This window comes from Psammomys obesus, unplaced genomic scaffold, assembly GCF_907164565.1.
Source record: "Psammomys obesus unplaced genomic scaffold, mPsaObe1.curated_primary_1811, whole genome shotgun sequence".
NCBI lineage: Eukaryota > Metazoa > Chordata > Mammalia > Rodentia > Muridae > Psammomys > Psammomys obesus.
In genome coordinates this window covers 11,120,494-11,146,788 of record NW_026596109.1, presented here as the reverse complement: position 1 = coordinate 11,146,788, position 26,295 = coordinate 11,120,494, and the positions used below count along the sequence as shown (strand labels likewise).

Below are 26,295 nucleotides of genomic sequence, written 5' to 3'. Positions count from 1 at the left end.
TTGTGAAGAGTCAGATACAATGGCCTATTCTTGTGATCCCAACACTCAGGAAAGCTCAGGGAAGAAGAAAGCAGGAGTTGAATGGCTCAGAAAGAAAAGAAAGAAACAGGATACATGAGGGCCAAGCTTGTAGACATTAAAAAAAAATAACAAAACCAATATTCAAAGGTGTCAATGACTGGTAATGACACATAGAATTTTTTTAATATGTTTTACATTTAAAATATTAACAAATAGATAAGACGCATTTATAGGGTACCTCACTTAACAAATGTGATAACTACATTAAATGTAATAATTTAGTTTAATGTAATAATTTCATAATACTTATGAAAGTATCAGGTACACAATAGGTAGTTAAACACTAGGTAGTAGACACCCTAAATGTTTTTCCAAGACTTCCTACTATTTTTCTAATTTAAGAGCTTTTCCTAAATATCAGTCACATCAAAGCTAGCAAACAGTTAACAGCTTTCAAGCTAGAAAGCTTAAGCATGGAACCTTTTAACTTCTCTTAGTTCAGGCTTCCCAGCTTTCCCACATTCATCATATTAACACCTACCACTCCATATTAACCACCAAAAACATTAAACTCCAGTGATTAGTGTGATACACTTCATAAAACACAGCAGTAGGTTTGGAGTAAGCAATTCATATAGCATGATTAATTTAGGAGTAAAGTAAATATAAACTTTACAATGTTTAAGAACAACTTAACAAAGCTAATAAAAATCAGGAGTCTGAATTTGATTTGTCTCTTACAAGCTATATTATCATTTAACAGATATCCATATATGATGTGATAATAATATACATAAGTTATTTGCAAGTCTGAGCACACTGGCATACACCTTTAATCTCAGCACTCAGGTGGCAGGGGTGGAGTTCAAGGCTAGCCTGCCTACCCTCTGAGTTCTAGGATAAACAGTGTGTGAGATCAGAGGGAGAGAGAGAGAGAGAGAGCGAAGGAGGGAGAAAGAAGTTAAGTTACAGGCAAGTAAAGGGCTATGAACCCATTAGCCGAATGTTGATATCCCAAAATTATCTTAAAAATGACTGTGTTATGGCTAATTTTGGTTATCAACTTGAATATTAGAAAGTAAGTAAAAACCAAGCAGCTGAGCACATTTGTGAGGGATTATTTTTCTGCTTGCCCTCAGTCTCACTAGCAAGTTAATCTATCCTGAACCATTTCTTCTCTGGCATTAGAATCTGCCATTGGAATGAGTGGACTGAAAACTGGCTGCGCCCTGGACCTATCTGGGACTCTAGCATCTGACTGAGACGGCTGAGACATCTGGCCTCAAGGACTGAACAACTACCAGATCCTTAGTTTGTCAGGAGAGAGCCACTGTTGGACTAATCAGACCACTGCCTATAAACCACTCTTGTTAAATAAATCCCTGGGGGCTGGAGAGATGGCTCCTCGGTTAAGAGCACCATTTGCTCTTCCAAAGGTCCTGAGTTAATTCCCAGCAACCACATGTTGGCTCATAACCATCTATAGTGAGATTAGTGCCCTCTTCTGGTTTTTAGGCACACATGCAAGGCAGAATACTGCATAAATAATAAGTAAATAAATAAATCTTAAAAAACAAAACAAAACACAAAAACTGCTTTTTAAATAAACAAATCCTTATACATAAACACACATTCATGTTCACTCTATCAGTGCTGTTCATTAGACAACCCTGACTAATCCACTATGAATACAAAAAAAAACAAGAACTGTGGAAGAAATCAAATAAATGTTTTGAAAAATAAAGCTATTAACTAAAAGAGCATACAATAGAATTTAAAGGAAATACTGATTGCAATAAATGAGCAGTCTCTCCATTTAGTGTCAATCCCCCTTTCTGAGGCAGGGTCTTAGGAAAATTACACCACTATCACCACTATGATGTGTTGAATTTTACAAAAAGAAAGGTTGGTTGGCTTGGGGCTGGAGGGATGGCTGAGAGGTTAAGAACACTTGCTGCTATTCCAAAGGATCCTGAGTTCAATTCTGAGCAACCACATGGTGGCTCACAACCATCTATAGTGAGATCTGGTATACAGGCAGAACGTTGTATAAATAATAAATACATCTTTTTTTAAAAAAAAAAGGTTGGCTTTTAACTCAGGATCTTCCTGCCTTGGTCTTCCAGGCATCTATCACCATGCATAGCTCCCAACCTCTCTTTTGATAAAAATCAACAACTCACAGTGCCATAATTTTACCTTTTTGAAGACTCTACATAAAAATATGTGGCCGAGTACAGTGGTGCACGCCTGTACTGCCAGCACTCCAGGAGGCAGAGGCAGGCAGATCTCTGTGAGTTCAAGGCCAGCCTGGTCTACAAAGTGAGTCGAGAACAGTCAAGGCTACACAGAGAAACCCTGTCTCAAAAAAATAAAAAATGAAAGTACAAATTTTTACAGCTAGGTTCAGCAACTATTAAAATGTAAAAAGACATTTCAACTTTACATCTATTTCTATTAACAGTAACACTTTTCTATTCTTTATTTCACCCTCCATCTTAGGTAGTTTCTTTATTATAAAAACAAGGAAGCAGGTTCATATACATTAAGGAACTATACCACTAATATTAATAGAAACCCAAATTTTACTTTGGCTTAGGGGCCTCGTAAGGACAACTCTGCAAAATATGTGATTTTCAATCTTACCCATGATATGATGATTAGTGTTCACTGTTGTGGTGGTATGAATAGGAATGTTCCCCACTGACTGGTGTGTGTGAATGCTTGGGCCATATGGAGAGCCACTGTCAAGAAGTGTGGCCTTGTTGGAAGAAGTGTGTCACTGTGGAGGCGGGCTTTGAGGTCTCATCTGCTCAAGCCAGGCCTAGCATGGCAGTCTCCTTTGGCTGCCTAGAGATCAGCCCCATGTCTGCCTGCAGGCTGCCATGTTTCCAGCCATGAGATGGTAAGTGGCCCCAGTGAGATCTCTCCTTTAAAGAGCTGTCAGACTCATGCTTACACAGCGTACTTACGCCTTCTGAAGACTGTCTGGTCCTTATGGACTGGTCGCCCTGTTGCTGAGCTGACCCAGCCACCTGCTGAGCATTGACCAGATTTCGGACCAGCTGGGCTGCTGAGAGAAGACACCCAAAAACACCAATTCAAAAGATACAGAAAAAGCAGGAAGCACACTGTTTCACATCAATAATCTCAATGTTTGAAGCACTAAGGCAGAGGATTTCTGTGAGTTCAAGACTTGAGCTGCACAGTGAGGTCCAGGCCAGCTTGGGGCACAGTATGAGGCTGTCTCAAACAAACAAATGACATAGGAAAGTAACAGCAATGAAAAAAAAAAATCAGTGAAACTAAAGATGATTTTAAAGGCATCTGTTTCCGTGCACTGGAGGCTGAACACAGGGTCTCACACAGTATGGCAAGTGCTCCACACAGAGCCCCAAGCCTAACAGCAGTGTCCTAACAACTTCAAGTCTATACATTTTCTTAAGCTTCTCTTCATTTTGGTGAAGTGAAAGAATATACACAGAAGCAGCAGACAGAGTCCTCGGAAGATCAGACTAAAGGAAGCTTTTACACAACAATTCCTTTAGTGCTCTCCACAGCAGCCCCATCTGAGACCACAGCCAGGGCCTTGCATACGCACTCTACCTGAGCTGGACCCTCTCCCCTTGCTTGTTGATCTTTACTTTTACTGTTATTTATGTCGTGTGTATAAGTCTACATGTATGTCTACACACCAGATGCATGTGGGCGAGAAGAGGGCAGTGGTCCCCTAGAGCTGCAGTTACAATCTGTGAGCTGCCGTGTGAAGTCTGGGAACACAACACGGGTACTCTGGAAGAGCACTCGATGCAAACTGCTCAATCACCTCTTTAGCACCTTTATGTTTTAAAGATTATTTTGTGTGTGTATGTGTGTGTTCAAGCAAGCACATCATGCGTGCACACACACTCCATACATACACCTGCTATGTAAGCTCAGGTTGTACTTGGAGGCCAGAGGAAGGCACCAACCCCTGTAGCTGAAGTTGTAGGCTGTGATCCATTGTCTAGCACGGATGCTGAGAACTGAACTCGGGTCCCCTAGCAGCGCAGCAAGTAATGCTGAGCCATCTCTCCAGGTCCTCAACCCATTGTTTTGGAACCAGTCTTGTTATATAGCCCAAGCCAGCCTCTTGTGACTGTCCCAGGAATACTGGGCTAAAAATATACTTTTCGATCTTTAATATGAATTGATTTTTTCTTTTTTTATGCATTTCTATTTAAATTTCACACTGTGATGCATCAAACCCAGAGCGCCATATACAGCTAAATAAATCCCCAGCCCATATTAATTAAAAATGAATACCTAGTCATGGTTTTGTAACACAGAGAAACCCTGTCTCAAAAAACAACAACAAAACAAAACAACCAAACAAACAAAAACAAAGAACACCTGAAGCCAGTATTTATATCTGAAATTCTAGGGAAGCTGATGCAGGAAGCTCCTAAGTTTGAGACGAGCCTCCACTACACAGCCAAAGCTGCAGCGCAGTAGTAACCCATGCACTTAAAATGCACGACAGCCGTGGCTTGATCCCTGAAACAAGCCAGGAAATAGCCTCGACTCTTTCCATCTTTCCCACCTACCTGCCACACCACTATTCCTCTGGCGCGCCATCTTGACCTCTGGGCATTCCCGACGAACATGTCCTGCATCCCCACATATGAAACACCTAAGGTCTCGGGAGTCAAGAAGGTCTCGGGAGTCTTTTTCCTCTTCGTTTCCTTCCTTCTCTTCTTCACTGTCTTTCTTCTTTAGTCTAAACAGTAAACTGCTGATACCAATAATGTGGAGCCAGGAACTTACAAATTGATCAAATCATAAAACAAACTACACCATATAAAATGACAGATGGACTAAAATAAGAGTCCTATGCTGTTATTTTTGTAACGATACTTTATTTATAACATAGCTAATTCGTATGATAAAAATTAAGTGCTGTAGTCATTTTGTAACAGTACTGTCTGTCTGTCTGTCTGATTTCTGAGACAGGGCTGTACTATGCAGCCCTTGCTAAGCACCATCTACCGCCTCAATGTAAAGGTCTTCCTGCCTCTACCTTCTGAGTTGCTGGAATTAACGGGGTGCTCCACCATGCCCAGCCACACTAAAAAATTGGAGTATTGCATTTTTAGAGGCTGATACTTAGCTCTACTTTAAAAAAGAAATAGAGGTTTAAAGAAAATAAGTTCCTTGCCTAAATTTAATAAATAACATGATAGAAACTAGAGCTTATTCTATTTAAATAAAAATATTTTAAGGCAGACTTGATAATGACTAAATATACATGTAGAACCTGGGGAAGCAGGAGTCACACTCTATCTTTCCTCTCGTCTTCCTCTCCCCCTCCTCCTTCGACTTTCTGTTTTGGTTTTCATTGAGTCTCTCCACTACGCAGCTCTGGCTGTCCCACAACTCGCTCTGTAGACCAGGACTGAGCCCCAGAGACCCACCTGCCCTGCCTCCCAGGCGCTGGGATGAAAGTTGGGTGCCACCATGCCCAGATCCACACATCTATAAAGTGTGCGTGCATGTGTATCTGAGGTAGCATAGAGGAACTGTACTGCTCGACTGACAGAACGCACAGACAGACACAGTCCAACACAGGCATCTCTAGGACTCAGCTTACTGTACTTTTATTTTGAGATTGTGTGACTATGAAGTCCTCCTTTTCATCTTAGAAGTTACAAACACATAACCTGTCAATTAACATTTCTACTTAAAAAACTCAATTAATAAACAATCAAATGTTATAAAACATCACTAAATATAAATATCACTCAAATAAATATTTACTTAAGAGACAATTAAAAATCTTAAACTTAAAAATAACTTTCATACTTAAGATATTTCTGAATAAAATTATAAATACAAATTAGTCTCATTTATTTTCTCTATAAAGCTGATAGTAAATTATTTACCAACCTTTTCCTTTTGGGACAGTCTTTCATGTAGTGACCTATTTTTCCACACACACGGCAACAACGATCATTAGGAGCCAATTCTCCATCTGTTAATACTCTTGAATCAAAGAAGTATTCCTAAAGAAGTAAAATACAATTTTAAATTAAAAAAAAAATCAACATAAAACTTCTAAAATGCAAAAAAAAAAAAAATCAAGACGCAAATAATAACAACAATAATAGGATTAAGAAATATTTCACTGTAACTGAAATTTCAGGTAAGAAAATAAAATTTAGAATTCTGGCAGACAGTGGTGGCACACACCTTTAATCCCAGCATGCGGGAGGCAGGGGCAGGCAAATCTTTGCGTTTGAGGCCACCCTGGTCTATAGAGTAAGTTCACCTATGTCCAGAGCTACACAGACAAATCTTGTTTCAAAATAAAAATAATTAATTTGAAAAATTAGAATTATTATAACATCATAGTTGGTAACAGAACTAACATTTTATATCTACATTACACAGTACAATACAGACAGCTAGAGATAAGTGAAACCTCAATAAAGTAAATGCTGTTTTCAATTCCAATTTACAAAAAAAAAAAAAGAAAGAAAGAAAGAAACTGCGCCTCAGACAATTCAAATCATTTACACATAGTGATGAGTTGGCTAAATCTCAAAAGTTTTGCCTGTAGTGATTAAAAGCTCATTCTTTCAGTGAAGCCAGGCTATTTCTACAAAGGAATTATAAGCCAGGGTAGGCAACAGTCTGTTACACAGAGAAACTCTATCTCAAAATACAAAAAAACAGAAACAAAATCAACCAACTAACCAAAGGAATTGCTCTCCTTTCCAAATGGTTTTATGTAAAGAAATCATCTAGCTTATTTAAAATGTAATTGGATTTGCAATGAAAAAAAAAAAAAAAGCACATTTATGGGGCCCTTGTACAGGCAGGAGGCCAGGACGGCATCAGATCTGCTAAAGTTGGAGTTCCAGGTAGGTGCAAGCTGCTATGCGGGTGCTGAGCACTGCGTAAGTGCTCTTAACCAGTGAGCCATCTCTTTAGCTCTGCAAACAGCTTTTGAAGAACATGTAACACTTACTATATAAAGTGGAATGTCACTGAGAAGGCTGGAAAACATTTTCCAAGTCTCAGAAAGAAGTTCATTTTTCTTCTATCCTCACACCTGGCTTACCCTTCTCAGTGCTTGCTTTTCAGAAATACCAGTTTATCCTAAAAATAGCCATAGTTCTGGAAGCTAAGAGAGCAAATTTGCTGCCTATAAATCCATGCAAGATCTAGGATAAAAATAAGAGATACCCCAATAAAACAGTAATAAAAATAATTCAAAACAAAACAATGGTGAGTGTAGAAAAACTGAAAACCATATATATTTCTGGTAGGACTATAAAATACCACAGATAAATGAAGCATATACGCACACAAACACACACAAAAGAATAATCAATGAAACCAGAAATTCTACTTCTTGGTGAAGTCTAATGAAAACATATATTCATGCAAAAAAATTACACATATATTCATAAAAGCACTGCTCATTAACAGCTGAGACAGAAAAGCAACCCAATTAAACAACTGATGAATGGTATAATTGTACAGTCAAATATTATTCAGCCATAAAAAAAGAAAGTACTGCCACAAGCTATAACATAGATGAATCTTAAAAATGTTCAGTGAAAGAAACCCGGACCAAAAAGACTACAAATTACATGACTCTAAGTAAAGTCTACAAAAGAAGGCTCATGGGGTAAGAATCATGAAGAAGAGCCCTCTTGGGGCCCCTCCTATTCTCAGGAGTACTTTCTCACTTTCCTTAATAAACTTCTGCTTCCTCTTCTTTAAAAAAAAAATAAAAAACAGTGTGTGGACTTCTGTGGGAAAGAGGTAGGAAGACACACAAAGAGATGACTCTGCAGGTAAGAGCAACTATGGCTCTTGCAGAGGACCAAAGCTCAACCCCAAGCACCCACATCAAACATCTCACAACTCTGTATCTCCAGCCACAAGCAGAGCTAATGCTTTTGTCCTCCAAGGGCACAGACACTCAAGTGCACATAACCAGGCATCACCCATGTGAATACAAATAATTAAAACAAAGAATAAATTGTAAAAACATTCAGAAATAAAAATAATTTTGGTGGTATAGCTGCCAAATATTTTGAGAAGATATCAGAATTCTATTTTATCAGAATTGTACCTCAGCAAAGTTGTTTAAGGTAGCACGGTACATGGAAGCAGGCAGCCAAATGGCAGGGAGGGAGTCTTTAGAAAATGGGCAAAGAATCAGAAGAGGGAGAAAACAGGCAACAGGACAGGAGCCTACCACAGAGGGCCTCTGAAAGACTGTCCTTCAGTATAGTAAACCAGATGCTGAGACTCCGAGCCAAACTTTGGGCAGAGTGCAGGGAATCTTATGAAAGATTATAAAAGGGTTAGACAGAAGAGCTTGAGGGGACAGGAGCTCCACAAAGAGAGCAACACAACTAAAAAATCTGGGCACAGGGGTCTTTTCTGAGACTGATACTCCAACGAAGGACCATGCACACATGTAGCCCATGGCAGCTCAGTGTCCAAGTGGGTTCCTTAGTAAGGGGAAAAGGGACTGTCTCTGACATGAACTCAGGGGCTGGCTCTTTGATCACCTCCCCCTGAGGGGGGAAGCAGCCTTACCAGGCCATAGAAAAAGACAATGCTGCCAGTCCTGATGAGACCTGATAGGCTAGGGTCAGATGGAAGGAGAGGAGGACCTCCCCTAGCAGTGGACATGGGAGGGGCATGGGTGCAGAAGGGAGAGGGAGAGTGGGATTAGGAGGTGAGGGAGGGAAGGGGCTACAGCCAGGATACAAAGTGAATAAACTACTTAATATAAAAATTAAAATTAAAAAAAAAAGAAAATGGGTGAAGAAGCCCAAAGTGTTAGAGCAAACATGCTTAGAAAGGACACAGAAATAAACACAGTCAGACTTAAGAAGCCACATTACTGAGGCCCTGTAAAACAATGCTAAAGCCAAGTGCTGGGATTCCAGGCAGGTACTACTACGTATGTATAGCTACAATTTTATTTTCTATCAAAACAACAAAAAAGTCCTTTTTCATTTCACCAGTTGCTTAAGGAAAAGACAGGCTTCATCCAGAATCTGTTCTTTATCCATCACTTCAAATTAATCATCAAGCAGTAGCCATTCTGTTCCTGAATTATTCTCAATTCATGTTTCTCTACTTCACCATCACTTAAAGTGACCTGGTTTTCATGCAGACAGATGATAGTTGCAGTTAGTGTAAGGTTGAACAATATGGATACAAAAGGACAGTAGGCACTAAGATTAAGGAAAAATATAAACCAGAAAGTAGACAGAGTCAAATGGGAAAAGAAATAGAGACAGAAGACAACTGTCAGATAAAGAGAAAGTAGGATGTGTATTAGAGGACGATATGGTAGAAATAAATGAGAATATCTGAAGAAAGGTAAGAGCAGAAAAATATACTGTGTGTGTTTGTGTGTGTAAATGTTTTTTTTTTGTTGTTTTTTTTTTTTTTTTTACTCCTTACGTGAGAAGACGAGATGAGAAATGGACCCATATTGTACAAATACAAATCTCGAGTAGAGCACAGAGATTTCTTTCTCTCTTCTAGCTATCCCTATCCTTAGGCTGGAAGCTTCCAGCCTCCATTTAATCTAATCTTCTGTAACAGGCCTTGAAGGCTTCATCTTTCTGCCCCCATCTACTAATGGAGGCCTAGAATGTTTCAGACTCCAAGACTTCCTGCGGAATAAACTCACTCTTTTAACTGTTTCTGAATTCTCACTGGCTGTTTCAATTGAGCTGTTCTGGCCCAAACTCCTCTCCAAACTGACTGAATCCGCCTTCTCTCTGGGCTTCTGACTCAATTGCTCTGCTTGGTCTCTAACTCTGGCAATATGTTCTAATCTTCTCGCTGCTTCTCATCCTCTGTAACCTGTCTCTAAAACTGTTCCTGTAAAACGCCCCCCACCCCCACACAAACTGTTTATACAACACTCCTCCTCTCCTTTCTTCCCATGCTGCTCTTCCTATACTGCTCTCTTGGGAGTTGGCCCATATCATAACTGACTCATTCTGTCAAATCTTTCTCTAATTCAGCATTTTGTCTGCCCCTCAACTAAACATAATTTTCAAATTGACCTTACTTTCATTTTTTGGGATTAATGGTGTGTGCTAAGGAGGTGTCTATTACAGCCAGTTCTCATAGACCTAAAAAGTCTTTGGATGTGATTGCCTGTCAAAGAAAACATGTTGCTGCATTAAAATTCCTCTGTGTGTGTGTCGGCTTTTTGAGACAGGGTCTCCTGATGTGGCCTCTTCTGGCCACATATTCACCAAACTGGCCTTTATTCCCACTGCCTCCAACTTCCAAAGGCTGAAATTACAATTCTGAACCAGCAAGCCCAGCATACTTGTATTTCTGCACATTCTTACAAATATGCAACATTATTTAGAAGTGAAAAGGACTAAGTGAAAGCAAAGAGAATGAGTAGTTTCTGTAAGTTATAATACTGATATAACAACAAATGTCCAAAAGAAAATAAATGCTGTAAGTTATGAAATACCATATACTAAATATAAAAATAGAGTAAGAGGGGGCACAGGGGTCTTTTCTGAGACTGATACTCCACCAAGGACCATGTATGGATATAACCTAGAACCTCTGCTCAGATGTAGCCCATAGTAGCTCAGTAACCAATTGATTTTCCCTAGTAAGGGCAACAGGGACTATTTCTGACATGAACTCAATGGCAGGCTCTTTGACCTCCCTACTCCCCAAGGGAGGAGCAGTCCTGCTAGGCCACAGAGGAGGACTTTGCAGCCAGTCCTGAAGATACCTGATAAAACAGGGTCAGATGAAAGGGGAGGAGGTCCTCCCCAATCCGTGGACTTGGAAAGGGACAAGGAGAAGATGAGAGAGGGAGGATGGGATTGGGAGGGAATGAGGGAGCAGGATACAGCTGGGATACAGAGTTAATAAAATGTAACTAATAATAAAAATGAAAAACTAAAATAAAAGGATTTTAAAAAATATGGCTAGTGGGCTAATGATAGCTCAGAGGTTGAGAACACTGGCTGTTCTTCCAAAGGTCCTGAGTTCAATGCCCTCTTCTGACATTCTGACAGCCACACATGCAAGCAGAACACTGTATAAATAATAAATAAATTCTTTTTTTTTTTTAAATGGTTAGCAGGCTCAGAGGTTCCAATTTCTAGGAACCAAAAGAACATTCAGTTTTAATATTAAACAATATAATACTAAATAAATACAATATAAATATACAACATAATATACAATATAAGTTATATATAATTTATTATAATATATAAAGTATGTTTTATATAATTTAGTTATAATTTTATCTATTAAATTTTATATAATTTATATAAACAACTTATATTTATAACTATATAATTTATAAAATAAATTTTGATTTATATATTAAATATATTTAATATATTTTATAATTTAAATATACACTATAAATTATGAATATATAAAAATACAATAATACTAAATACAATACTAAAATTAACAATTTTTAAATCTACATACAACTAGGGGCTAGTTGAAATATATTAAATTGTAAAGGACCACTAAAACTTTTATTCATAAAATGAAATCAGTACATTTCAAGTGAACTTGGGTCTCTTATATAGTACTATGTTCTGTGGTCTTCCACTGCCTGGTTCCTATTAAACATGCACAGAAATACTCAGAATTCCCTTAATTCCCAGGCAAAATGTCACTAAATGTGTACTGCTATGTCAATTAATGTATTAATGAAATTAGAATGTTTTTCCTAAGTCATTTTGTTTTTCATAACTTCTGTGTTTTCAAATGTCCTATTTATTATCTGTGATATAACTATTATTTCCCACTAAGCAGCTAACAAACAAACATACATGAGAACCAGTGTTCCAAAAGGGTAAAAATCTTGCTTTTCTTACTGCACCATAGAAAAGAAGATTCCTAACAATGGACTAAACAAGTTCTCCAGGACATTCAATATGTGATAACAAATAATGTGATTATTCTCACTCAAGATTTTTTTTTCTCTTCAAAGTCTCTTCCTCTAAAACTGAAACCTCCTCTGGTCTTCTAACAAACAGGAAGCAAGCAAAAGCTGAGTGAGACCAAACAGCACTGTGTAAGAAGAGCAAGCCAATTCAGAAGAAGGAAAGCGTGGTGTCTGCTGTCTACCCCTGAACACTTCAGCGACAGCAGGCTCTGAACGGAGCCACAGCAAGCACCCACTCCCAACTTCTCTGTGTAATTCAGAATGGCAAACTTTGAATCTGAGGTTTTGCTCCCATTCCCACTGCCATGTGTCAAAACAGAGTTCTACAAGAGAAAAGAGAAGAATGAAAATCTCATCTACTGTAAACTTACAGCTTCTCTGCCAATGAGTGGATAAAAGGGGGTACCAAAAAGTTTCCTTCCATTGATAAACGCCTTCATAATAAAATTGGTCACTGTTGAAGAAAGAAGATAATAAAATATTTAGACACTACTAAGTCAGAACTTTTACAGCACATAGTCTCAATATTTAAAACTTACTTTTTCTAGAGACACCAGCACCAAGGTTATGATTCAAGTCAAAAGGATCTACAAGAGAAATATTTGTATAAGTATTGTTAAGTATTACACTATAGACTGGACTTTGTAAGAACAGGAGTCTAATGCTATATATTCACAACTATCTAAGTCAGTGAATTATTCCTTAAAATTGTTAAGTGACAGAAAACAATAGGCTGACTCAGATCAGTTTTCTTTGCTCAATTTTTCTGGTGTTCTTGAATTAACAATTATGTAAACAATCACCTTCAATTGCAATGCATTTAGATGTCCACTGCTTTTCAAAAGTGGTCAACAGTTTTTTCTGTCGAATACTGATGACATACTCCTTGAAATCAAACTCTTCAGTATAGAAACGAAGCAATCCTAACCAGAGCTCTCCCAGTGACTCTGTGTTCTTTCCAAGCGAAGGTAAACGCTTTTTCTTCAGTCAAGAAAACAAACAGGAAGGAAAAGAAAAAGACAGGAAGAGGAGGGTAGGAACAAAGAAGAGAGAAGATATATATTATTAAAATTATGAAAACAAAAAACAAGTAAAATTATTAAACTATGGAAATCCTAACATCAGTGAGCATTCTAAAATATAAAAATTATACAAAAATTACCAGTTCTTCTGTTTTATCAAAGAAAAAAGCATTCCATCCATCAACCATTCTCTGTGGAATCTGTTTTCCATCAAAGATCTGCATTAAAAAATATAATTATTAGGTTTCAAGTTATCTAACCTAAAGACCTACAAATACCTATCACTTTAGAATTTATCTACAGGAAAAACACTAGGATGTTATAACTTGATGCTAAGTACTTAATGAAATATACGTAAAACCAAGTTAAGAAAGTGTATCTTAAGACTATCAGCCTCTCCAAAAACATTTAACATTATCTGACACTGTTTAACCTATCAAAATGCATTTGTATGCATACGTATGCATACATACAGGCAAAGATTAAGTAAAATCAAAGAAAATGAAAACAAGTTTCATTAAAAATTATAAATGTAGATATAATAGATAATATTGATTATATATCCAAAGGAAAAACAGTATCACTGTTACCTAGTTCCTTTTATGTTATTAATATCAGATAAGGCTAAAAAGTAGTTAAATATCGGGTATGTTTAACAAAAAATTAGGTAGCTTTTCCTGACATCTTTTTAAACAAATTATAAATCCTTCTAATTAAGGTGCATAACCTGGTCTCAAACTTTAAATACTCTTGCCTCAGTAATCAGAATAGCTGATAACAGACATGTGTCACTATGTTTGACTAAGAAATGATATTTTATGAGAAAAAAAAAGGGATTGCTTCAGACACAATTGACTACCACAAGCAATTTTGTGATTTTCTTTCCATTTTATGAGACAGGTGTCATCAGGTAGCTCAGGCTGACCTGTGATCTTGCCTCTAGCTCCTGAGTCCTGAATTTACAGGAATAGGGCACAATGGCTGCTTTCCAATACTAGACCAAACCCAGGGCTCTCTGCACGCTAGACAAGCACACTAAGTATGCCACCACGTGAGCTACATGCCCAGCCTTTGTGACCTGCTTTTCTACAGGTTCATAAATGACTCCACACAAAGGAAAGGTGCACAGTATTGCTTCAGAATCAGCAAAAACTAATCTCCAGTCTCAGGCTTAAATACAAATGGTCAAGGCTAATTATCCCCATAAACCTCCATAAGGTTAACACAGCAAAAATAAAAGTTCACATTAACTACACAAGTAGTTTATATATTTACTAATGTAGAGGTCTTTGTGCAAGTAGGCGCAGAGGGTATTAAGAGCTGAATTTGAGTCCTCTGCAAGTGCAGTAAACACTCTTAACTGCTTAAGCCATCTTGAGAATCCCCAAACATAATTATTGGTGGGGGGCGGGGAAGGTTTAGACAACTTGAGTTCCAGGACAACCAAGGCTACACAGAGAAACCCTGCCTCGAAACAAACAAAACAGACATATTTATTTTTATTTTATTTGTCCTGCCTGCATGTGTCTGTGTAACACATGTGTGTCCAGTACCTGTGGAGAGCAGAAGGGTATCTGATCCCCTGGAAGCAGGGTTAGGGACAGTTGTTAGGTATCATGTGGGTGCTGGGAATTGAACCCAGGTCCTTGGGAAGAATAAACAGAGCTCTTAACCACTGAGCCATCTCTCCACCCTCCAAAAACTTACTTTAAAAAACTCACACATGAAAAAAAAAAAAAAAAACAGATGTGAATTATTATTTGTTTTTATTTATTTACCTATGTAGTTGTGAGTTTTTGAGACAGGATCTGCCTATGTAGCTTTGAATGACCCGAAACTCACTATGTAGACCAGGCTAAACTTGAACTCAGATCTGCCTGCCTTTGCTTTAGTGCCAGGATTAAAGGCATGTGCTACCACCTCTGCCGCCAGCCCAGGTATATAAGTATTTTAAACATAACATGGCTTTCTTTCCTTGTCAATACCTCTCCCAACATACATACAACAATGAGGGCAAAATACAATGAAACCGAAATGTTTACAATCACTTAATAAGTTAACCATTGTGGCCCTTATTTGAGGGCGAGTAGCTTACACTCCTATATGTCTGGCCTCTCAGATTTTATTCTCAGGTTTAAATTCTTGTGGTCAAAAGAGCTATAGCCTATATGTGAAGCACAAAAGCTCACTAAACCAATGCTTACCATAAAGAGACTGTTGACTGAATATATTCTGTATGTTAAAGATAAAGCTTACAAAGATTAAGTTAATTAAGTAGCTCTGGAATACTTATATATAATTTAAACAAATACAGTCACCCAAAACTGTTCAGTGTATGTTCTGGTATTTTATCAAACAGAAGAAGCAAAGACTTGAGGACTGGGGAGATGGCTCAGCTGGTGAAGCACTTGCCTCAGGAAATCTGCAGGGAAAGCAGGGCATGGCAGTGTGCTCCTGTAATCCCAGGATGGTATGAAGGATGCAGAAAAGCTCCACAACTGGAGCTGTACAAGGCCCAAAGCTCACGACTCAAAAAGAGTGAAATATTTAAGAGGCTGATGTATCACTTAAGATTAGATGTTAGGTTAGGGATGTGGTCCGTAGCTAGTATCACTTGCTTAGCATGGAAGACACAAGCTCAAGCCCTGGTACCAAAAAAAAAAAATTGCATTTGTGTAAGAAATTTGACCATTCCCATGTCTATTTTACTATTATAATATTTATGATCTACTCATATACTAAATTTTTATTTTTTTTTAGTTGTGTTAAAGCCAAATATATTATCTTAAAATACTTGTTCGTTGGCATTAAGTACATTCACAGTACTGAGCTACCATCAACAGCCATTCAGTCTTTTTTCTTTTTCTTGTAAAAATACAACTCTGTATGTGTTTAACTGTTATTTTCCATGCTTCCCTTTCCCAGCTGCTGGCAACTACCATCTATCATTCTACTTTGTTTATCTATGAATTTGATTATTTTAATTACCAAATTGGAATAAAATATTATGTCTCTTTATTAACTGGCTTACCTCATTTGGCATAAAGTCCTCAAGGTTCTCTGATTAAATTTATTTTTCCAGTTGATATAGTTTAAGAAAGCATAAGTTTTCATGTAATCAACTAATAACAATACTCCTAAATCTCTTTTACTGTTAATTGTTATGTTAAGAATTTTCTTGGACTTATGATTTGCTGGAACAGAAAAAAACAAAAAAACAACAAAACAAACAAACAAAAAAAAACTCTGCTTAAGAAAGTTCCTTTTGACCTGAATGTATTATTGATCATCAACCAAAAAAACCCTGCGAAGAGCGAAGAGTTCATTTTGGTGGTAAAGTCCTTACCTAGAAGTTCAATCCCAGTACTACAACACAATCTAACACTTCAAAAGGCAGAACATAGTGTGGTATTATACCCAAAACCCCAACTACTCAGTAGACAGAAGAAGAATAATGACAGGGTAGCCACAGCAAGTTAGCGAGGTTGTCATAAATATATTATCTATAACCTAACATAAAAACTATAAATTCATAAAATATCTAATATTATAAGGGAATTTGAGATATAGCTCATTGGTATAGCACTTGCTTAGCATGAAGAAGGTCCTGGAATCAATACAAAGTACCACAAAACAAAATCCAGACAAAAGCTTAATAACTAGCCATTTAAATTTAGATTTAATTCAAAATGAAGGCAGAGATAATTAATGTTATTAAATATAACCATAAATTGAAACTACAATTTGAGACAGTAGCCAATACTTAAATACCATGACACAGAAAACCATGTGACACGCAAAAAGGGGTAAAAGCAAAAGTGTTCCTATCAGCCTAGTGCTCTCAGTCTCAACAACAATCAGAATTCATTACACTGGGTCCAACGATTGCCTGTCACTGCAACAAGGACAGTCTGTTAAAACAAGTACGGGGGTGTTCTCTTTCAACAGCACATATATTAAAACTGAAGTGACACAGAAAATCAGCATGGCCTCTGCATAAGAATGACAGCCAACTTGTAAATCATTCCATGTTTTTAAGAGGCCATGAATCTGAAAGGGAGCAAAAAGAGTACATGGGAGGGTTTGGAGGAAGAAAGGGCAAGAGGAAAATGCTGTAATTATATTATAATCTCAAAGAGTGAAAGAAATTTTAAAAACAGATAATGGGAACATTTAAGTTGGATAACAGAATCGTATTTTTCCCAACAATAACAATAATTTTGTTACTAACAAAATATGGTAAGAGAATAATTAAAACAACCATCACTATGAACACCTATTTTAAGATCTACTGTTAAAAGGCATTCCATTTCTGGGTTTCATTCACTAAGTTGCTTGAGACAGGGTCTCACTGTGTAGCCCTGGCTGGCCTGGAACTCAGAGAGACCCCCTGGCTTGGCTTTCTTGAGGGCTGGGATTACAGGTGAGTACATACCCAGCTTGCTTTTCTGTGTTAACTTTTGAAGAAAGGTGTGTTATCACGTGGCCAGGGTAGTTTGGAACTGCTACATCCCAGTCTTGACCTTGTGAACCTCCTGCTAATCAGACAGGCACCCATTATGTACCACCTCAGCGTCTCTGTTCTGTATGATAACACTAAAAACACTACTATTACATTCTGTTTGGCTTTGTCTATTAAGACAGGCTTTTAACCTTGAACTTTATCAGCCTCACCACTCTGTCCATAGTGTTACATTTGCACTGATAATGAACTCTGGGTCATGGAGATTCGGCAGCTTACTGAAGCTCATTCTAAAGAGTCTGACTAAGTTCTGAGCCCAAGTAACACATCCTCCCTATTAATTAGCTCTTGCTTACTAATCCATGAGAGATCACACAGAGAACACTGTAAAAATAAAATCTGTGGTCCACTCATGTTAATCATATGCTGCTAAAAGAAAAAACATAAAAACACACACTTTGACAGGTCTAATTAATTTATGATAAATTTTTAAAACTCTGTAGTGAAAGCCAGGCATATATCTTTAATCCAGCACTCAGGAGAAGAGGCAAGCAGAACTCTGTGAATTCGAGGCTAGCCTGGTCTTCATAGTGAGTTCCAGGGCAGCCAGAACTACACAGCGAGACCCTCTCTCAACAAAACAAATGAAGTTCTATAGGGAGCATCCATTATTACAGAGAGTTGCTTAACATTGTGTCCTGAGCTCATGGACACAATGAGGGTAATAAGACAACCCAACAGTCTTCTTTACTACCAGCATGTGTCTTAATGTCCTGGACACTGTCTATAACCTGCAGACCAGACCAGACTATATTTCCGTTGGCAGGAAAATAAAAAAATACAGGTTATTTCTGGACACTAAGAAATGAAAGCCAAGCCAAGCTTAGTACTGTATATCTTTAATTCCACCACTCAGGAAGCAAAGGCAGGCAGATCTCTGTGAGTTCAAGGCCAGCCTGGTCTACTGTAAGTTCCAGGAGAGCTGTGTTGAGTGGCCCAGTCTCAAACCAAAACAAAAAAGAAGAAATAAAAGCCAATACTCATGAGAGGACACAGAGCATACAGATTCAAACCTTACTCAACATGTGTGGGGAAAGGTCATGGAGTGAGTTTAGATGAGAGGGAGAAAGTTGACATGGACAATGGGCCTACTGAGACAGTATCTTCTAGAATCAGAAAAAAACAATTCTGAATTTCCCAATTTGGCTCCTGGCAAGGCAGGCAAAGACTCATGTGTTTGAATGCTTAGCCCGTATGGAACAACACTAGGAAGTATGACTTTGCTGGAGAAAGTGTGTCACTGTGGAGCTCCTAGGCTTAAGTGAAGCCCAGGGTGGCACAGTCTTTTGCTGCCTGCCAATCAAAACACAGAACTCTCACTCCTTCTCTAGCACTATGTCTGCCTACATGCTTCCTGTCATGACAATAACTGACTAAACCTCTGAAACTGTAAACCAGCCCCAACTAAACCCTTTTTAAGCCCTGTCAAGGTCATGGTATCTCTTCACAGAAATAAAAGCCTCACTAACAGGTAAGTAAAATATTTCTCTGGAATGCTGGCAGTAGAAGCCAGAATCTGGAACCTGGATGCGCACCCTCTGTGGCCCATTAACCTGTTCTCCAGCTTCCAGATAGCAATGTTCCATGACTGCAGGGAAGGGCAATGAGGCTGAAATCCAACAACTTAAACCTCAAAATTAATTGGCAAACATTTGTTAAAAAACAACAACAACAAAACAAAGCAAGAACCCCACAATCACTACCAGCAAGGAAAAGACCAGGAATATAAATTAACTTAAAAAGAAAAACTACAGAACCCATAAATAATAAAAAGCAACACTATAAACTCTATATTCCCAAATTTAGTAGCCTATATAAACTAGTCCTCTCTCTCCTTTCTGTTTTTTTGTTTTGGTTTGTTTTCTTTCATGCTTGCTTGGTTTCATGATAGTGCAGGCTGCTCTTAAACTCAGTAAATAGCCCAGAACAACCTTAAACTTGTGATCCTTCCGCCTCTATCTCCTCTGTGTTGGGCTTACAGGCAGGCACTCTACATGTGGTGAATGTGGCACTGTGAAGCAAACGCTGACTCACGTCCCCCGGCTTTACTTCTCTGCCTGTCTTAGGAGATGGAACTCCACTCTGTAGCCCAGACTGGCACTGTGTCACATTACCCTCCTGCCTCAGGCTCCCAAAGGGCTTCAATTATGAGCACGAGAGATACACCCAGCTAAACTAATGTTTAAAAAGATACATTTTGCCAAAATGCACACAAGGAAAAAAAAATCTGAGTAAGCCTGTATCATTTAAACAAACAAACAAAAAAAAGAACAAATCTAAATCAATGCCTAATAATATTAAAAAAAGCAACCCAACAGAATCCAAGGGCAGCCTGGTCTACAAAGTGATTCCAGGACAGTAAAGCCTACAAAGAGAAACCCTATCTCGAAAAACAAACAAAAAGAAGAAGAAGAAAAAAAAAAAAAACAAACAGCCCAACAATGTTTCAAAATACTTATACATCAAGACCAAGTAAGATATACCCCAAGTATTCAAGACTGGTTCAACATATAAAAATAAAAATAATCTATCACATTAACAAGAAAAAGAAGAAAGTCATACTACTATCACTAGATTCCAAAAAAGAACTCAGTACCCATAAATGAAAATGAAAGTAACATCAGGCACAGCAGCACACACTACTTCCAAATTGACAAGAATCACATAATCTCAGGAGTTCAAGAGAAACCTGGACAACACAAAAATCTGTATCCCCACAGCTGGGCATGGTAGTCCAGGACTAACTCCTAGCACTCAAGAAGCAGAAGCAGACAAATCACCAACGTTCAAGACCAGTCTGCTATACATAGGACTACATAGGAAACCTTTATAAATTTAAAATAAAAATTTTAAACAACAAAAAAACCCCACAACAATAAGAATAAACAATCTTCTATGAACTATTAACTTGGTAAGAAAAGGCTTCTTCTCCTTGTGGCACAGCTGAGCTAGGCAGCGGCACTGTGTGCGGCCCTCTGCACAGGCACAAAATGCCTTTCTCTGCTTCTCCTTGGAGCTAATTGGCATTTTTCTTTCCAGTCATTGCCTGACCCTCATGCTTGCCCACTCCCTGAATCCAATCTCCCCCTTGTAATATATGACACTTTAAAAAATTTGCAGCCGCAGTGGTGGCGCATGCCATTAATCCCAGGACTTGGGAGGAATCGGCAGGCAGGCAGATCTCTGAGTTCAAGGCCAGCCTGGTCTACAGAGTGAATTCCAGGGCAGCCAGGACTGTACAGAGAAACCCTGTCTCAAAAAAACAAAAACAAAATTGCCAAAGACCAGGTCTGCAGAGATGATTCAGTGGTTAAAATCATAAGCTGCTCTTACAGAGGACTGGCATTGTGTCTCAATAATCTTCCTGGGCGTGAGGGGAGCACCAGCAGCTTTCTTTTTTCTCAGAGTCCCCTTTTTCTCTCCCAGCTCCGGCAGAGTCCTCAGAATTAAACTATCTGCAGCTGGCAAAGAGCCCCTCTCAGAGCCTGTACCAGGCAAATAGTTTGCTGTTGTGGACCGTCTACATCAGTCCCGCATCCCACACCTGGGATCCAAACAAAAACATGTTTACATCCGCAACATTTTCAGCTGGTGGAAACCATGCCCTCTGCCTAACATGTTTTTCTTTCTTTCCCCTCACGCTGCTGCTCATTGCTGCTGATGCAGTTTGATGAGAAGTTGGGAGATCTCCTGAAACGAAGATTGGACTTTCCACAAGGAACCTGACAACCCTAACCAGCAGGCAGCAGCTAAAGAGAACTCAGCCCCTGTCCACACTAATGTTCCTTCTCTCCTACCTGGTGCTGGGGTGTTGGAAGGGATTAACTGGGGTGGAGAAGATAGAGATAAGGAACCCCAAATAAAGTAGGTTTAAAAAAAATTAAAGCCTAAAACTCCCTAAGCTATATTTTTGTTAGAATTTTTTTTTTTTTTTTTGGTTACTTAGTTTTATTTAATGTGCACTGTGATTTTCCCTGCATGTATGTCTGTGTAAGGGCATCAGATCCCCTGGAACTGGAACCACAGACAGTTGTCAGCGGCTATATGGGTTCGGAAATTGAACCTGGATCCTATGGAAGAACAACCACCGAGCCATCTCTCCAGCACCTTGATAGAATATTTTAGCATAGTACAGAAATGAAACTGGGCTAATCTGTTAAAGACTTGATCACGAAGATGCTGCTATGAAGATCTTATTATGCTTTTATGGAAATTATTTGTCAAGAGCCACGCAGGACAAACAGCAAAACAACTTTAGAACTCAACAGTGCAGGCCCACCAATTAGCACAAACATGACAGGTGTGCCTCAGGGAGGCAAATCCCTGAGGACTCTGTGTCCTGAGGACTTCATGCTGTTTTGGAGGATCACAGCTGGGTGCCCTTGCACTCACCACAGCCTTCATTCTCTATGAGCTGTCTAGAAACTCTACCTTCAGGCCCCTCACTGGGCAGTATTGCTGGCACTTAATAGTGCTTGATCTTTTTCAAGCATTGCTTCTAGAGTAGGTTAGTGACTCATCCACCACCCTGAGAAAGGAGTTAGAGATGTGGATTGTTAGCAACAACCACCACCCTTAGAATTTTGAATTTTGAAAAATATATTGTTAGCAAGGATAGATTAAAATGTTTTTGTTAATGGCTCTCATGTAGAGAACAATATGAAGTTCAGAAAAGTACATCTTTTGTTTTGTTTTTTGAGACAGGGTTTCTCTGTGTAGCCTTGACTGTCCTGGACAAGCTTTGTAGACCAGGTTGGCCTTGAATTCACAGAGATCCGTCTGCCTCTGCCGACCAAGTGCCGGGATTAAAGGCCTGTGCCATCACTGCCCAGTGAAAAGTACATCTTAACAGTTGAGCTAGGCGTCGTTTCCCTAATTTCTTCCTCAGCCCATTTATCAATTGTATAAAGGAGGGCTACTGACTTTTTGAGTTAATTTTGTATATAGCCACTTTGCTGAAGGTGTTTATCTGCTGTAGGAGTTCTCTAAAATTTGGGGGGTCAGTCATGTATACTATCACATCTGCTAATAGGAATATTCTGACTTCTTTTTTCCAAATTCTGTCCCGTTGGTCTCGTTCAGTTGTCTTATTGCTCCAGCTAGAACTTAAGGAGCATATTGGATATATACAGAGAGACCTGGGCTCACAGAGACTGAACTACCAACCAGAAAGCAGGCATGGACTGGCCCTAGACCCCCTACACATAAGTAACAGATGTGCAGCCTGGACATCATGTGGGTCCCCTAACAATGGGATCTGCTGCCAGCCTCTGGATCCGTTTCCCCTAGCTGGGCTGCCTTCTCCAGCCTCAGTGGAAGAGGATGTGCTTAGTCCTGCTGTTACTGACTGGATGTGCCCAGATGGGTTGGTACCCTTTGGGGAGCCTACCCTTCTCTGAGAAGAGGGGGGAACATGAGAGGAGGGGAATGTGAGTATAGGAATGGAAGGGAAGGAGGAAAGAGGCTGGTACCATGCTGTAAAGTGATCAAATAAATAAATGAGAAAGAAAAATAATAGTTGAGCTAGGGACTCTATGAGGTTAGGGATCAAGAACAATAGCATAAACAAGCACTGGCTGACTGACTCTCACTGAAGCTGGGCTGGTATTCAAGGTGATGATTAATTTCTTGTACCCATTTTTACCCTCAGCTTTCTGATATGATTTTAAAACTGTTAATGAATAATGTGTACCTTGAGGATTTAAAGTAAAAATGGTTGTTTGATTGTTTTCTACATAAAAGTTTAGATCTGTCATCCTTTTTAGATTTTTATAAGACTACTTTTTAAGGTAATTCTTTGTAACTGCAAATTACAGTCTGCTGGTAAAGACAAAGTGGCTGAAAAAAATTTCTTCCTTACTTACACTTGCTTTCTTTCTTGCTTACATTTTTGTTGGGGATTAGACTGGTCCTATGTATTTTAATGTTAATTACTCAGCCCCAAGATCTTGTCCCTGCTCAAAGGAGCACATTCTCATGTATACCTGTCCTTGTGTAAACCTTGCTCTACCTAATTTAAAGCTGATGGTTGATAAACAATGCTGAAGCTGGGGTCTGGCAGAAGGAGGAGTGTGGAATTCACAGGCTGGGGTCTAAGGACCAGGAGGAGAGAAGGATGAGAAGACAGAAACAGAGGAAAAGAAAACGTGGGTTAGTGTGGTGGGAAGGGAGCACATGGCCAGATCAGTGTGGATAGAGGAGATGGAAAACATTAATAGGTATTTGGGGACCATGGATGGGAGGTAGCTCAGGATTGGGGCTGGGAGACAGTTTAAACTAACTGAGAGTTAACATCTGCAATGCCCCAGGTAAAGTCTATTTTATAACATACAACAAGTGTCTGCCTTTATTTGACTGAAACGGGTTAGGTAATACCACTGGAGTAATGATACCCTAATAATAAACATTTATTAGATCAAACCCTTTAAATTTACCACAACACACTTTGTTAATCTGTAACAGGTCGCTTAGTTACAAACCTGTGTGGGTTCTTGAGAAAAATTTGGTTTCTTCATCCATAATACATAAAATATTTGAACATTTTTTTCTATATATACTCATTATATTGTAATACTTCACTTGAAGAAAAATTGACTATAACCACGTTGTAATTTTTATACTTCCTGAAAGATTTTGCTGGGATATATAAGCTGTGGGAGAAAAAAATACAGTTTTGAAGGTTGTTGGAGCCTGCCTTGCTTCATCTTCTAAGTCTAAAGGTGTGTGTGAGATTCTTTTCCCTCTTTCTTTCTTCTATTTTCTATTTATTTATTTGTTTACTTACTTACTTATTTATTTTTGCTGGCTATATTATTTATTTATTTATCTATCTATCTATTTATTTAATTTAATTTAATTTAATTTTATTTTATTTTTGCTGGCTATAAGCAGTTCCGGCATAGAAAATCAAGCCTTGTACCCTCAGAAAATGTGAGTGATCGACCCATCACAGACTCTAGGTAACAGTGCCTGAGTCTACCCTGACTGTTGAAGCTGGTCTTCAACATTAGGTTATCGTGGACAGGTACTACAAGTGGACTGTGGAACCTCAGTTTCAGAGTACGATTCCTAGCTCATAATATATGTAGCCTGCTCCACGACACCCATGGAACACGATAAGAGAGAAAGGGGCCAATTAACCTTGAACTCTACTCCCCAGAATCATCAGCCTAAATGTAGCACTTACAATAGGCTAATGGTCTCAGTTCACTATATTAATGTGGTGCTAACCCATAATGAATCAGAAAAGGCAGATACTGGGTGTGACTGACCCACCTCTCTGATAGTCTGTGCAAAGACAGAATCATGGAGGTATTAAAAGGATCCACGATTAACAAAGGTTGGAAGGAAGAGTTGTTTAGACAAAGACAAGTTCAGGAAACACTGTATTGTGTAATAACAATGTTCATACAATTATGTATTTATCCAAGTCTACATGATATAACAAGAAAGAACCCCAATGTATACTATGGATTTGGTATGACTATGATATGTTACTATAAATTCAGGAATTTCAACAATGTATTACTCAGGTAAGGTTGATAATGGGGAAGGAGGATGTGCCTAACAAGATGCAGGTTGTATGAAAAAATCTCTTCATATTCAATTTTGCTGTGATCTTAAAAATAACAAGAAAATAGTCTTTTTTTTTTTGGCTAGGAATATGAGTGGTACAGTACTCACCTACTTTGTATGAAGCTGTAGGTTTGATTCTCAGCACCACAAAAACTCTTATATACAAATACATAATAGTGCCAATATAATATTTAGTTAGGAATTCTTACCTAGGAAAAAATATTTAATTTTTATTTCCCTGCTACTAATTGTTTAAAAAGGGAAGCTTTTTGATTAACATGCTAAAATCGCGTCAATCATGAGACTATTTGAAAATTAAGGGTGGCTATCAAATATTTATGTCACATGGCTTAGTATTTTGTCATTTCTTCTTTTCCATCATGTAGATTATTTGAGAACAGAATATGTGGTTTTCCAGCCAGACATAGTGGCACACGATTCTAATCCCAACACTTGGGAGGCAGAGACAAGTGAATCTCTATGAGCCACAAGGCTCAAGAACAACAGGACTACACAGAAGTGGTTTTCCAAATGTTTCCTCTCCTACATCTAAACAGTTATACTTCTAAGAAGACAGACTAGAGCTTCTCTAATGCCAACTCATCCACTCTGTACCCAGAATAGAAGAAACAAATGGAAAATTAAGAACTGTTTTACACCTCTTTCAGAGAACATAAACTAAATACAAAAACTGACTGAGTCACCAAATCTTGCTAAATATGAACATAATAATCTTTCACTGTGCATTCTTATGTTTAACTAATTTGACTTTAGAAAAAATAAGGAAACTTCTCAAGGTTGTCAAAGCACACACAGAAATACATAAAATACATAAAACTTCATTATCAAGCAGGAGGAGGAAGAGACGAAACGTACGTATTTCCATGTGAGAGCCTATAATAAGTATGAGGTTGCGCTAAGCTACAGGAACTTGATACATAACTGCAATTTTCTTCCAGGGATAATTTAAATAACCCTGCTGTCCTGGAACTCACTCTGCAGACTACACAGATCTCAAATTCAGAGATCTGCAATATTCTAAGACCACAAACTTTTTAAATATTCCAGAACATACTCAACAGTTCCAGTTACCTCACATTTTTCTGGCAGTCAATACACTCCAATAGTAAAATTTTCTAAAAGGTTCACTATTATAATTATAGCATTCACTTTAACAAAAA

General features: G+C 38.4%; 1 protein-coding gene and 1 non-coding gene across 9 annotated transcripts in view; one reads left to right on the top strand and one right to left on the bottom strand.

Moving 5' to 3' along the window:
• The window catches only part of Tut4 (terminal uridylyl transferase 4), an 89,747-nt gene that overhangs the window by 11,448 nt on the left and 52,004 nt on the right, over positions 1-26,295 (bottom strand). For 3 of the 8 annotated variants that reach the window (XM_055628706.1, XM_055628707.1, XM_055628713.1), the window contains 7 exons: positions 13,158-13,235; positions 12,799-12,976; positions 12,535-12,582; positions 12,367-12,449; positions 5,947-6,062; positions 4,608-4,795; positions 2,994-3,094 (listed from right to left, as the gene is read on the bottom strand). In XM_055628706.1, the coding sequence (XP_055484681.1) occupies positions 2,994-3,094; positions 4,608-4,795; positions 5,947-6,062; positions 12,367-12,449; positions 12,535-12,582; positions 12,799-12,976; positions 13,158-13,235 (792 nt within the window). The remainder of the gene's footprint in view (positions 1-2,993; positions 3,095-4,607; positions 4,796-5,946; positions 6,063-12,366; positions 12,450-12,534; positions 12,583-12,798; positions 12,977-13,157; positions 13,236-26,295) is intronic. The other 5 variants (XM_055628708.1, XM_055628710.1, XM_055628711.1 and 2 more) reach the window with 3 other exon arrangements.
• LOC129692622 (U6 spliceosomal RNA) lies at positions 16,949-17,053 on the top strand. The gene has a single exon (XR_008722729.1). It is a non-coding gene; the product is annotated as a U6 spliceosomal RNA (small nuclear RNA).